The sequence below is a fragment of the Pleurodeles waltl genome, chromosome 11 (genome assembly GCF_031143425.1).
Source record: "Pleurodeles waltl isolate 20211129_DDA chromosome 11, aPleWal1.hap1.20221129, whole genome shotgun sequence".
Taxonomy (NCBI): Eukaryota; Metazoa; Chordata; class Amphibia; order Caudata; family Salamandridae; genus Pleurodeles; species Pleurodeles waltl.
The window spans coordinates 573,119,767-573,133,601 of NC_090450.1; the positions used below are offsets into that span (position 1 = coordinate 573,119,767).

General features: G+C 42.1%; 1 protein-coding gene across 4 annotated transcripts in view; it reads left to right on the forward strand.

The window, feature by feature from the left end:
* Positions 1-13,835, forward strand: part of PDLIM2 (PDZ and LIM domain 2) — a 142,040-nt gene that overhangs the window by 99,850 nt on the left and 28,355 nt on the right. For all 4 annotated transcript variants that reach the window (XM_069214042.1, XM_069214043.1, XM_069214045.1 and 1 more), the window contains one exon: positions 7,600-7,742. In XM_069214042.1, the coding sequence (XP_069070143.1) occupies positions 7,600-7,742 (143 nt within the window). The remainder of the gene's footprint in view (positions 1-7,599; positions 7,743-13,835) is intronic.

The window sequence follows — 13,835 nt, forward strand, 5'->3', positions numbered from 1 at the left end:
CCTTCCAGCGTTGTCACTTAGACGTCACCGCTTGACTCCCATGTCAGCCATTTGTATGTCGCAGGCCAATGAACGCCATTGACCCTCAGAGCTGCGACAAGCAGGGTCATTCGAGTGTTAACAAAATTCTGTGAAATCAGGCATATTTAATCCCCTACAACCATAAAACAATGGTTCACTTGGGTTGGCTGCTGCTTAGTAACTAATAAAGATTGCAAATATTAGAAATGCACAGTCACAGCAGACAAAAGAATGCTTAAATGTCTTAGGGCCGGAATTTATTGAACGGGGTCTAGACACTTTGTGAGCCAGGCTCGTCAAATTGAAAGTTAACGCAGTTCATATTTTAGAAAGGGGCCAGCACAGTCTGTCTGTGCTGGGAGTTATGCTGTGTTGCACAATTTGTAAGTCTGGCTTGGCAGCGCAACTGCAATTCTTTAAAATATGCACAGCGTGGGTTCATTCACCTTACTCTATTGGCTCTTTGGTGTATTGTTCTGCCTTCCAAGAACTGTTTCCCTTGGATACAAGAGGGACTGCTTTGCATCTGAAAAATACACTCAGTCATCACAAGGTTTGTCACATTAAATTTGTTGTCTCCTGTGTATGTTTTAAAGAAAGAAATCCAGTTTTATTACTTTCCTCCCAGCATTGGAAAAGACAACAGGGCATTTTCTTATGTGAGGAGCTGCATTTGTGAATTCCTGGGTTTACCTGTGTTGGCAATTAAAGTCAGGCCTATTGGCTTTGCCAGTGTGTTTTGTGTAGTGGAGAGTTCACTAGTTCTGTAGCTACTGGGCACCTTAGGTTCTTTGGCAGAGTAGTGTCTAAGGTTGTGGAAGGCAAAGGGTTCTCTTAAGGTGTAGGTGGTGGGATTGAAAGGCCCTCCGCCGGTCGATTTAAGTGGGTAAAATTATTTTTGAATGAGGACTTTCCCCTACCTTGATATGCAGTAGAGCCCAGTGGACAATGGTTCTTGCGACCTTGCTTCCTGAGATCTGTGGGCACTATATATGTCAAATTATCCCAGTCGGAGTGCTTGTGAGGACAAGGTAACGAGCATCTGGAGACTAGTAGTCCTCCTAACCCGCATCAGCTCTGTGTGCCGTTTCAGGAGTTTTGGCAGATCTAACCGTGTCTAGGGGACTTATTCTCTTCATACAGGTATGGGAGTGTGTCAGTCTTTGGAATGTGACTTTTAGTCACACTTTTCTCGTTTTTTGGTGCTTGTTATATAGGTAGGCTCTGATGCAACCAATGTTGCTTAAACTACTTGTTCCCTGTTTCTTTGATCTGTTTTCTTCTTGCCCCGTTGCTCTTATTGTGTAGCCCTTTCTCCTTGTATTTTTTGCATAGCATGCCCTAAATGTTTGTCAGTGTATCCACATCCCCTAGATTCACCCTTTTCAGGGTCTTTGCATCTGCCTCATGTTTTATGATCTTTCATGTTGCATATTTTTTGTACATCACAGCAGTAGCGGCTGCTGCCAGGAAGGGGTGGGGGGACTGGGTAGTGCACGGAGCAGGGCAATAGTAAAATATTTTTTAAAACGTACCTGCTGTCTCGGTGTTCCGCCGCTCCTGACGCCTTGGTTCTTCTCATCTTCTTTCTTACCTCACCTCCCCACCCACTTCCAACGCTTCTCTCATGCTGTTACCCAGCATGAGAGAAGAGCTGGGTTCGGCCTGAGCGGCTGAAATGCCGCCCTGGGAGGGAGTAAGAGACTGCGCTTTGTCTCACCCAGCTGTGCAACACAGCCAGGTGGAGAGTTCTAAATGCGCATGTCAGTTTGGTTCCACATCTGGAAGGGAAAGCACTGACAGGCAAAAGGGTTGATGTCAGTCTGCGAACATCTGCTCCGTCTCGCCCTCCTTGTCACTTCACCTCAGCTCATGGTCATCCCAGCACTTGATGTATCCCGTTTATTTTTCACCACAGTGGTAAATAGTAGACCCGGCTTCGGCTCTGCCCTTGTTGACACCACTCATTTTGTTTCAATGATGATTTCCCAGCAGCTCCTTTGAAATGCTTGCTGTGTAGCTACTGTCCTTCCTAGCTCTACTCAGCTCTTCAATGCAGCTTCATTAATACCACTTTTACCAACAGCTCCATCACTACAACCATGATGTTCTTGTGCGGCTCTGTCTGCAAAAATGTGTGGTGTTTGTAAGAAATACGGTGATGGCTTGTCTGTTAGAGAAATGTAGTTTGATCAGTAATATAGTTAACCAGTATGTCTTGCTTTGCCAATTCCTGTTTGCTTGCCGTTTTTGCCAGTGCTTGTACATTTGTGTTGCAAGCTCTGGCAACTCTTCTAGACAGAGCTGGGGAGGCCTAGACACAGCAGAGGAAGGAAAGAGTTGCCCCGAGAATCCCCTATACTAGCCCACAAAGCCACTGGAAAGGGAAGAAGATGAAGGTTACATATGCCTTTGTAATCTTCCACAAAATGCCCTGGTCTTAACATACAGCCCACCCAACCAATGGCAACTCCTTAAAACTACATGCGAGCTGAGAGGATCTGACGGAAAGCCCGCTCTCTGTAACAGTGTACACCTTACAGGAGGGGTCTTCAAACTGAGGGATGAGGCCCCCTAGACGGGCCTCAAATTATCTCAGGGGGGAGCGGCAGGCTCTGGCCAAAAGAGGCATTATGGTGATAACAGGGCTTTGTTGTAAGATGAAAAACATGAGCAGCAGTAATCCGCTCTGCAATGGGCCACTGCTAACATCGTTTTGTCATCTAGATCCAAGCTGGGAGTAAGTGTCAATAGAGAAGGGGCTCCAAATACTCTTCAAAACCCCAATAATCACACTGTGGATATGTTTAGACATTAGTAAGGTCTGCCTGACCAGAATAGTATGTTTGGCATCATGTATTTGTTTGTAACACAACTTAACTGCAGTGTTTCAATAAGTCCCACCATACTTAAACATTGCCAATTTAATAGAATAATTGGGAACAATTTGGAGAGGGGCCTGGTGTTTTTTTCCCCCCACTTCAGGGTGGGTGGGTGTGTTTGAAGACCACTGCTTTACAGCATACACATACAAATTATTGGTAACATGCAGGGGCCCCAACCCTCAGGTGGCCCCCATTCAACCCGACACCAATTATCACCTTTGAGTTACGGGAGACTCAGTGGCTCCTCATCACATTCTGCAAGGGGGGCCGTCATTTTGTGTTACGCCACTGGGACACGACACGAGGTCTCTGACAGAAGGCTAAAGCCGAGTTTGAACCAGGCCTAAAAAGTGCGAACTCTGTTGGCTACGCTGATGCATGTTAGGTCCATTATGTATAGAAATTCTGCAGGAGGAGGTCTGTGGAGTCGCACATGTTTCTGGGTTAAATAACCCCCCCCCCCCCCCCTCCCCCCGCCCCCCGTCATCCCATCGCTCTCTGATGTTTTTTGACATCTGTTGGGCTTGCGTGCGCTGCAGATGAGCTGCCTGGAGCATGTGCTCTCGTTTAGGGCAGCTTCTATTTCCATGTTCTGTGTTTCCATAAAAATATAACTAACAGCAGATGGGTGATTGGGGGGGGGGGGGGAAGGTGTCCGGTGTCATAAAGCACTAAGCTCACTGCTAAATGAAACTAACATTGCCGGGCGCTACAGCACCGTCTAGGCACTGATGGAAGAAGCTGAACTCGGACTGTTGGGAGGGAGATCATACCGCTCATTCCTGTAACATTGATAGACCCGACTCTGCCATGCGGTGAATTACTTCAGTTTTAACATGTTGTACCAATTTGTCTATGATCCACTGGTGTATGGCGCCCCTTTGTGGCCACAGTCAATATTTCAAGGTGTATCTCCTGAGTGTTCTAGCCTTCTACCTAAAAATGCTTGTGTTTAAATAGATGTCAGTGGCGAAAATACATCCCCCGGATTTCTTTAAAAGCTTCCATTTTACAGATTTAAAATGTTGACGTGTATGTGTGTACACCACTGCGAGAGAGCTCGGAGGTTGAGTGCGCACTGTACGCATCAGGGTAGACTTGCAGGTATGGTTGGTTACCAGACAGCTGCATGTCATCAAGGATGCAGTGTTTCTTTCCTGGGTTTAGTTTAACAGATGAATTCTGGGACTTGAAGTCTAATTGACATAATGCAAATGAAACTAGGATTTGTAAAATAAATGCACAGGAATGGCTGATTGGGCACTTAGTGACATATTACCACCTGGTAACCATGTATTCAGGCCATAAAATCGCATTTCGTGTCAACCAGCCCTCTTTCTAAGAGATAATTAAATGAGTGCAATCAACTTGTGTAGTGATGGCACCTGTGGTTAAAGCTGAAAAATGCGTGCCTTTAAATCTAGGATGAGCACGTCAGTCTGTCGACATAGATACTCACCGTTTTCAGAGAAGAGCTTTTTAACCTACACATCACTGACGTCTGATCTATATATTTCATTATTTTGTTCGAAGCAGGCCAAGCCTATGAGACACAGAATGCATTAGGTTGTCACTTGAAAGTCCAGCACTGGGGGCCACACGGAGTGGGATAGCCACGGTAATTACATCACGGGCCAGCAATTTGCGACTTTACAGCAAAATTGTTCCACGTTTCCTTTAGGAATGAGAGCTACAAGGGTGGTTGATGTGCCCGCTGTCCGTGGGTACAGCAGATTTACGGGCACACTGGTACCGCACCTTACCTTACGTGGGTGGGCAACGAGCACCACAGATTTCTGTTAGTCAGATTTAAACTTTGCACTTTCTGGCTGCTTTTCCCTGTCAGGGCTCATATTTCTGTAGTTTAACCGTTTGCCCCGTGAGGAATATTCAGCACAAAGCACGATTCACTTTTTTTCTGTAAATTTTATTCTTTGCTCAGAAAACGCTACTTGCTCCCTGTTTTAAAAGAAACAAATAGTCGGTACTGCAAAAGCAGCTTTGCATCATTTACAGACTGTTCTGTGAAAATGTGTTTTTTAACTGCCACTTTTATTCAGCGTGCGATAAAGCAGAGGGCTACGTTGATCATGTAGTTTCATGTAATTTGCACTTGTCTGTTTGGGCTCTGTATATTTTATGACCATCTGTTTTCGATGGTTCCTATTGTCTTTTAATTGGACTTCGCTTGCTGTAGGATTTTAAATTGGTTTGTATTTATCTGTGTGGATTTATTGTGTTATTCTTTAATCGTCTAGCTCGACCGAATAAAGTTATTTCTTAGTCTGAGAGCCACAATAAAATATGCTCTCCTTGCTGTCTGCACTCCATTGTTCAGCCAGGGGTTGGTGGCTGTTCTATCTCTGCTGTTGATTTGCTCATATGTTTCCAGAAAGTAACTGTCCAATTAATAAAATCAGATGTCTCCGTGTCACAAGGAACACAATGCTCAAGACTTGGGCTTTTACAAATCGTGTTTTTTAGGTATGTTAGTTCAACAGGATCCAACTAGTGGGCATCTGGGCTACATCTCCCAGAATGCATTACACTGGTAAAGGAAGTACTGCGTCCTTGGTAGAGGTGGGTGAGCCAGTGAAAGCTCGAGCCAGACTCTGGCTCAGCTCAAGGTCCTGTGGAACCTCCTGCCCATAACCAGCCAAGCCTTCCTGTGGCTTCTGTCTGCCGTCCTCTCTCCACCCGGATGTGGCATTACCGCCTGAGCTGCTGACTTTGGAATTGGGGAACCAAGTTCGAGTCTCAGCATCAGCTCAACATCCCACAATTCTGGCTAAATCACTTAATCTCCCCGTGCCTATAAACAATGCATGTGACCTTGTTTAATGTAACTGGTATTCACGCAAAGCACTCCAAAGCCTTCCGGTCGAGTTCACAGTATTAAAAACTGCAGAAAAGTGTACAAAGAGATAAAAACAAAACCTTAACATAAGAAAAGACAAATAGATACTCTTTTCCTAGCAGATTTGTACAAAGTAAAACCAGAAAACCTAGATAAATCATGGCTTCCCACTTAAATTATGTGATCTTTGGCAAATATTTTATATTACCCAAACTCTCTTTCCTTCATTATCTCATATGAAAACACTTTAGATATGTGAGCTCATAATACCAATTAGTGGTCACTCCTCTGCTATGGCGGAAGAGCGTCGCCCCCCCCCCCCCCCACCCCCAATCAGCAGCAAAAGCAACAAACCTTTTACAACTAAAGGATAATAAACTATGGGTATTTTCCTTTCATTGTGAAAGGGGCAGGGCCATGTGGAATGACTGGGATGAGGGGAGTGCACTCCCCTCAGTGCTCATGTGTGTTTGGCAGGCGGTCTTGGGCCGGCCAAACACACATGCGCACTATGCTCTCTCTAACCTGGCACTGTGTTGCAGGGCTGGAGAGAGCAGGTACAGGCTCCCAGTCTGCCTGGGAGCTCCCTGGCTGGGCTTACCCAGCCAATCCTAACGCTGCTCTGACCAGCGTCAGGATTGACCGCAAGGCAGGCTGGGCGCTTGTGCCTGTTAACAGGACAGAGGAGCAGCGGTGCGCAGGTAAGTTCTTTTTTTTAATTTTTTATTTTAAATTAATATTCCTCCCCCAACCTCCTCCCCCCTGCCGTGTGCCGCCCCTTGTAACACCCGCAAGCCACGACTGATACCAATTGTACAGGAACCTATGGTGGTTGATTTAATAAACTATGAGATAGCTCTATAAAAATCTAGGCCAGGTGCAGGGTTTATATGGCAATTGTCTGGCCTTATAGTATACTAATGTTTTATTTTTAAAACTATCATTTTTTAATAAGTACTTCTCAGTGCAGTGCTATAATGTGACACATTAATGTCGAAGCTTCACATCTTAAAGAAATACACTTTTTTGAACTTTTAATCGACTTTATCATATTTGACATGATGTTGTGTGATTTACATAGGAAAGATTTTCAGGGCTCGGCTCGTGCATGTGCTCTAAGATCCGAGCTAGATCCTTGTCTCGGCTCTCCCTGTAGGATTGTTGGCTCGGCCATCTCTAGTACTTAGTGACACTTAAGTCACCCGGTAGCCTTACCCCAAGAGATAGCATTTTCTACTGTCTCAGTCACTAGTAACCGGGTGGTTTGCTGCTCAGGGGGTCTCGGGCAACCTTTTTAGGTGATGACACTGCTGTTGAAACAAAGTGCACATTTAGTTAAAACAAAGGATACCTCCTTTTTCCCAAATTTAAACGAGATGCTATTGATTTAAGAGGAGGGGCCACCATTTTAAGTTATTAATAGGAGCTTGTCCTGCAGCTCTGGTCACGTCATTGTCGAGCAGGACAGTTCACAGGTGACTGCATCAGCCGTTAATTGGTCAAGTGTTGTGCATAAGCCAGAAACGAGACTGATGTACGAGTTCAACCTAACTATGGTCAGTTTAGAAAATTTAAGGTGTCAAACTTATACCCCCTTCAAAATGCAATTAGGAAACTGACTCTTATGGGGAAATAAGTGTAGGGACCAACTTCGGTTAGACCGTGTTTTTTGTAATTCTCTCTTGACTCTTGGGGCTCTCCCCTTCTCATGAAACCTCCCTCTTCCGAGCTTTCTGCTTCTCCCTCTGCGGTACCTCTCCACTTGTCTCAGGACTGTCTCCTCCACTTCCTCGGACCTCTCTCACCTTCTCTCTTGTCCTTTTTTGTTGTTTTCAGGAACGGGGAAGCTACTCAGGAGGAAATGACTCTCCGGTCGGAGTTTACTCTCCAGTAAAGAGGATGCAGTCACCATTGCATCCTGGAGCACCCCCTGTCCAGACCTCACCACAGATTGTGCGCTCCAATAGCCCCAGGAAGAGGTAAGTGGGTGATGTGGTCCCTCTGATTTTCGGACCCGCACAGCAGGGGGAGGAAGTGTTCAAGTGTTGGGTCTGTACTACCTGAGAACATTGGTCCTCCTGAGGCACCGTAGCCACTCCGATGCACCTCGAGCATACTAGTTACCCATGTTGAGCAATGGGAAGGACATCCATGTGAGGGTACAACCGGGGAGGAGCATCTGTTGTGGCGGTACAATGGAGTGGAAGAGACGACCTGTAGCAAGTATGAACTGGATGTCACAGAGTTCATCGGATTGGTCTGCTGGAAGGGGAGAAACCCATAGAGAGTGCCAGTGCTTAATTTGTGCCAGTGTTTGCCTGCGCTTGGCACCTGCCCTTCTTTCTAAACATTTCCACTTTTGTCTGTCTTATAGAGCAGAGCTCATCAGCAAACTGTTCAATAATAAAGCCAGCACATCTAGGCCAACCTTACAGTTTGAGTTGACCCTGTCCAACATATCATGCTTCTGTTGTAGATGTTAATATCGGGCAGTGCTGCAGCATCAGTGTGTAGTGCCAACCATAGTGGCCTCCTGAGAAATGCTTCGGGCCCAAGCAGTTCGATTTTTACAAATCCGGCACTGGAGAGAGCTACAGCTGTGGTGATATTGCACTATACATCTTTGCCATAAAGGAGCCCATGGAAGTGTTTTCACTACGAATGTACTGCTAAGGGGTGAAAAACAGCTTGGAGACAGCATGCATGTGGTTGAATCGCTCATCAATTGAGGGTTCCCTGATATGGCTACTCGTGCCTTTGGACTCTCAAACTCACCACACCAATGTTTGTGAAGTTTGCAATAGGTTGCAGAGGGGAACGGTTAGTCTGATCTCAGGATCGTGAGGTACATTCATCTTCACAACAAAGACTGTGCTTACTGTTTCCCCGGATACTCTGTGTGTAAACTTGGTCATATCAAATTGTGTACACATACCGAGTCTAAGGACCGACAAGACGCCTAGTCTTGGAGAGTACTGCAAGGGAAGGAGGTCTTCAGCGTAAGTTTGCAAGGTGAGCATGTTCTGTGTTGCGTAGCGGTTTTGGTTGGGAAGACATATTTCCACCTCCTTAAATGTTTCTCCCTCTTGTGGGGTGAGATACATCCAGCAACACTTCTCCACAAGTCATGTTTTGACTCGCTTCGTGGGGGATAGCTAGGCCTTTATCCTTTGTGTGTTCTTGTTCCTAGGTTTTGCAGTGTAGCATAAAGAAGTATTTAATATCTGCCTGCTGAAATCTAGGGGTAAAGTTTCTACCCAGTACCCAAGAAGAGGCCACAAGTCGCATTCTTATGACATTCAGAGACTTAAATTGCAGCATTAAAAAGAATGACAAATATGCTGGTTATACCAGCTCCCCTGCCTTGCACAATCTGCTTCCTGATACCAAGATCCCTTAAGAAAGGTGTAGTTGTTATTTCTCAACTGATAGTTGCTTTGTGTATGATGCCTAGTCCAGTGGACACCTCCTAACTGGCACGTCTGCACCCGGTTTCAGGGTTACTGTTTGGTGAGAGGCTTTATTCGTTCTCAAATAAATCATAGTTCTTTTTTTTTAGGGCTAACTGCAAATAGCCAAGTAAAACCATATTGGGAGAATCCACATCCTATCTAATTTAAGCCATTTTGCTGCAATCTATTCACCATGAGCACATTTGGGGAGTTGCCACCTCACCCCATTTGCAATTGTCTTTCTTGTTTTTATGAAGGCATAACCTTATTACATATAAATCAAATCAACAATAGGGCATACCCTTATTGTAAAAGGAGGTAATCTGATGGCGAATTATTACATATGTATACAGATTTAAATAACGTGCCAGGTCAAAATTCACAAAATACTTCCCCATTTCTTAGTCTTCGAACAAGATGTTGTACAGTCCTCCATTTATCGTAGGTTTTAGCTCCTAATCTCTATTAATTTTTTACCTAAAGCAGATTAAACACAACCTTGTATAAAAAAAAAAATGCCCCTGAAGTGGGAATGCTAAATTAACATTGCACAGTTAATCAATTTTAACAAATATTATTAATTAATTTATAGGTGTTCAGCATACGCCCACCTACCCCAAATGTTACAATACTCTGTAAAAGTTTATTTATATGAGCATGGTACCAAAGTTCTGGTTTGCTCTCTTTTTCCATTTTACTCTTCCATTCTGCATACGAAGGGTTTGCGGAGGACTTCCAATGTATATTAATTAGAGAACAAACTAATCAGCATAGCTATAAAAATAAAATGAAGCCAGTCCTTAGTTAAAAGAACTAACTATGATAAACTAAACAACTATCAAACGTGTTGGTTTGATAACACATTGAATTCGAATACTAATTGCACAGCAAATTTCCTATCAAACTTGTGCAGATCCCCGTTGATGAAAATATATGCACCCAGCCCTCATCTCTGTCACATCTGTGGCATTTATTAATAACTGCTGGCAACATCTTATTCAATCTGTCAGGTCAGTAATGTAACATTAGCCCCCGCAGCCCCTGTGGTGCAGGGGGTGTGCCGAGCTCCAGGGGGCCCCCTCAGCACAGTAGAATGACTGAGTCTGAGAGGTGTTAGGTGGTGGGTCGGGGGTGGTTTGTGCATTGGATCCAGGTACTTTGCAGGAGGGCCCCCTCAGGTTTTGCTACGCCGCTGTCAGGTGTGTAATATAGCATTTAGCCACTAAAAAATCATTTTCCGGATATTAAGCCCTCATAAAAGCACTTCACCTAAGTTAAAATATTTCTGCCAGCTATTGTTCACAAATGAAATTCCTGTAGGCCAGTCCTATTTAGTGCAGATTTCTATTAACTCTGTATCCTGATCCTTCTGTAATTCCTTCAATAAAAACAGACATTATAGGCTTCCTTCAGAAAACATTTTCTGTTCCGGATCGTCTGGTACTGTTATTTAATCTAAGCAGATTATTGAGACAAGTGAATATCTGTTTAAAATAAGTTATTCATTTCTATAAGAAGTACCAATGGGGAATATTTTAAAAGATGTTTTACCTCTAATTCCTTTTAAAAAGTGACCTATTTTACTAATCCCTATAATTTCCCATCTGTTAATCACTTCTGTTAAACAAGGGGATAGATGTTTATAGTTTTCACAGGGAGTTTCTGTGTGAATTATAGGGATCTTGTGTTGAGAGAAAACCGTTGGTTGACTGGCCCATATAGAATGCAAAGTTTTATATCTGACTTTCTTGACGCCATAGGTTCTTTTATAGCTCACCTCAACCCGCCCATATGATAGTTTATTAACATAATAAGGATTAAGGAATTGTCAAAATTGAAAAGAGAAGTAGAAAAATGGCATAACTGAAATACAAAAGAGGTCATGTAATATAACCTAAATTCTGGTAAACAAAGGCTGCCTACCGTTTTTTCAATAATAATCCAAATAGGAGATGTGATAAAGCTTACCAATCTGGCAAACAGATAGATTCCGGTTTACAAGACCTGGTCAAAAAATTTTAAAAAAGCAATTAAAGCGAGAATTGACATCTTAATAAGCGCGCCTCATCCAATTAAAAACAGCAGGAGAGAAAAGTTTTCATATTTTCTAAATTAACTGTATATGATTAGTGTATTTATATCTTTTTTCCCTTTTTGTAAAACAAAAAAAAGTATTAATAATCAATTCGTAAAAGAAGGCAGTCAATCCACCCTTGAGTATCAAATTAAAAAGAGTAGTCAAAAGTTTTATTCATTTTTTTAACAAAAGGTTTATAAAATTAATTGCCTGGACCATCCTTCCCAAGATTTCTTGAATTAGTCAATTGTTTTATTGCCTCATTTATTTGATACTCAGATGTTGGATAAGTTAAAGGATTCAGTGTTTTGGGGCTCAGAACCGGAAAGGCTACTTCTTGTAAAATGTATCTGTCTGCGGAATCAGAAAATGGGTTCCCCATGGATTCTTCATAAAGCGTAGTATAGTAATTACAAAAATTTTATTAATCTTTACTATGGTCTTTGAAAAGATAACCAGTTTTTGGATCTTTAAACAAGGTACTAAATTTGGATTTATTTTTACCTTTGTTGTGCAAGGCCAAAATCATCCAAACCTTTCGCCCTTTTGCTTTACCTCGAAGTGAAATGTTGTCTATTAACAAGTTTTCTTAAAAAAAAAAAAAAAATCAGTAATGTTTCCTTTTTTTCCCACCAAATTGGATGTGAATTTTCAAATTATCTTGTCTTGAAGACGATTTCATATGCTTTACCTGCTGCTAGCTGGATGGTTTGTAGCTCCTCTCTTTCCTCTTATAATATGCAGCTAACAAGATCGAAAAAAAAACCTTTCCCACACCATTGTAATATCCACTGTATTTTCATTTTGTGTAAATAATATTCCAGCACCATATTTAATGCCCTAATATCTGCTTTCTTACACAAACAAGGCCTTGTCCGGAACCCACCTAGCTACTGTTTTTGCCAAATAATCAAAAAGTTGCATTATAGTACATGGTGATCGGAAAAAGTACCCTCTGGATATTGTATTGAAATCTCAGGAAAGAACAGGAGAGCTATAAAAACAAGCAATCCTAGATGCTGATTTAACTGATTTAAAAAATGATAGTATACCCTGGCATTTGACTATATGCTTCTGGGCATCTTGTAAATGAAGGTGGGTAGAAATCATTGAAAACAAATTCCGTATTTTTTTTAGTGATTAGAATTGGTGGAAACAATACTTGTTAATAGTGAATAATTAAAATCTCTGCCAACTATAATAACAATTCCCACTCTAAAATCTGCAAGGACTTAATATTGTCAAGTATCGGACCTTAATGGGATACTACATTGAGTTGTTAGCAGTAGAATTACCTACAGGTCTTTTTTATCCAAAAGTTGGGTACTACGACTGATATCAAATTTTCCATTATTTGCTATTATCGTTCCTTTTTGCACAGTGGTTGCAGATGAAAAAAACTATCTTTAATCCAAGAATACTTTAATTTATTTTTTTCCTCCCTTCTAATAAAATGAGCTGTCTTTGAAAGGATAATAGCAGGGTTGAATTAAAACTGCCATGCGAAGATGGCATCTCTCATGACATTCCTTTTTCGTTTCTTATTTAACACATTAGCATTATAGCTACTGATTTAAAATTTCGTCATTTTACCATGAATCACTTATAATTACTGGGTTATAAAGAAACAAAGTACATGGAAAGTTTGTCTGTCAAATAGAACTAATGAACGTAATATACCACTATAATGACTGATCTTAATATTTTTTCACTCTGCGATGCTCCTCTAATCCAATAAAACATGTGAATCTTTTGTGCCCTGTAGCCTCCGTCTATATTCCTGCCCTCACACAGCCTTCTGATTCCATATGCCCCTAGCCCCTAAAAGCTAAGCCTGGCTTTGTGAAGCGTCTGGTTGGTGTGCTGACTTTGCAACTGCAGCTACCAGGAATTCCTCTCCTAGTTCTTTGAATTTAGTATCGTAGCCAAGAATGTCTCAGCTTCCACTATCTCTGTAAAATATGGAAATGGCCAGAACTGAGGATCTTCAATTTAGCTGTTTGAATTATCTGTGTTTGAGCCCAATTTACCTTAAATTCTGCAATCTTTGCTTGAATTCTCTGCGATGTTACACAATCTCATATGAGACATCAGGAAAAATCTGAAAGAGGAATCATTCCCCATGTTATGTTTTAAGCTGGATTGCCTTTCTTAGAACCTTTTCTCAATTTTTGAATTCTTGAAAATAAACCACAATGATCCAAAATCTTGTCTGCTCTCTCGGAAGGTTAAATCGAACTCTATGAGCTATAGCAATTCGTAAATCGGTTGAAATCAGTATTGAGACTAATTATGTAATTTCCATGTTTTTTTCAAATTTCTCTGGCACGCCAACCAATCTTAAATTTGACCTGCATGATCAATTTTCAAGATCTTCCAATTTGTATTTGGCATTATACCTTTCTTTCTGAAGTTTTGCAACAGATTCCGATAGGGTTGCCTAAATGTCCTCTATATGGAAAACCCTCTGCTTCTCTTCCTCACATCTTGTATTTAAATCTTGATGTCTTCTGTCCATTGTATTTAATTTGAATTTGGGCTGC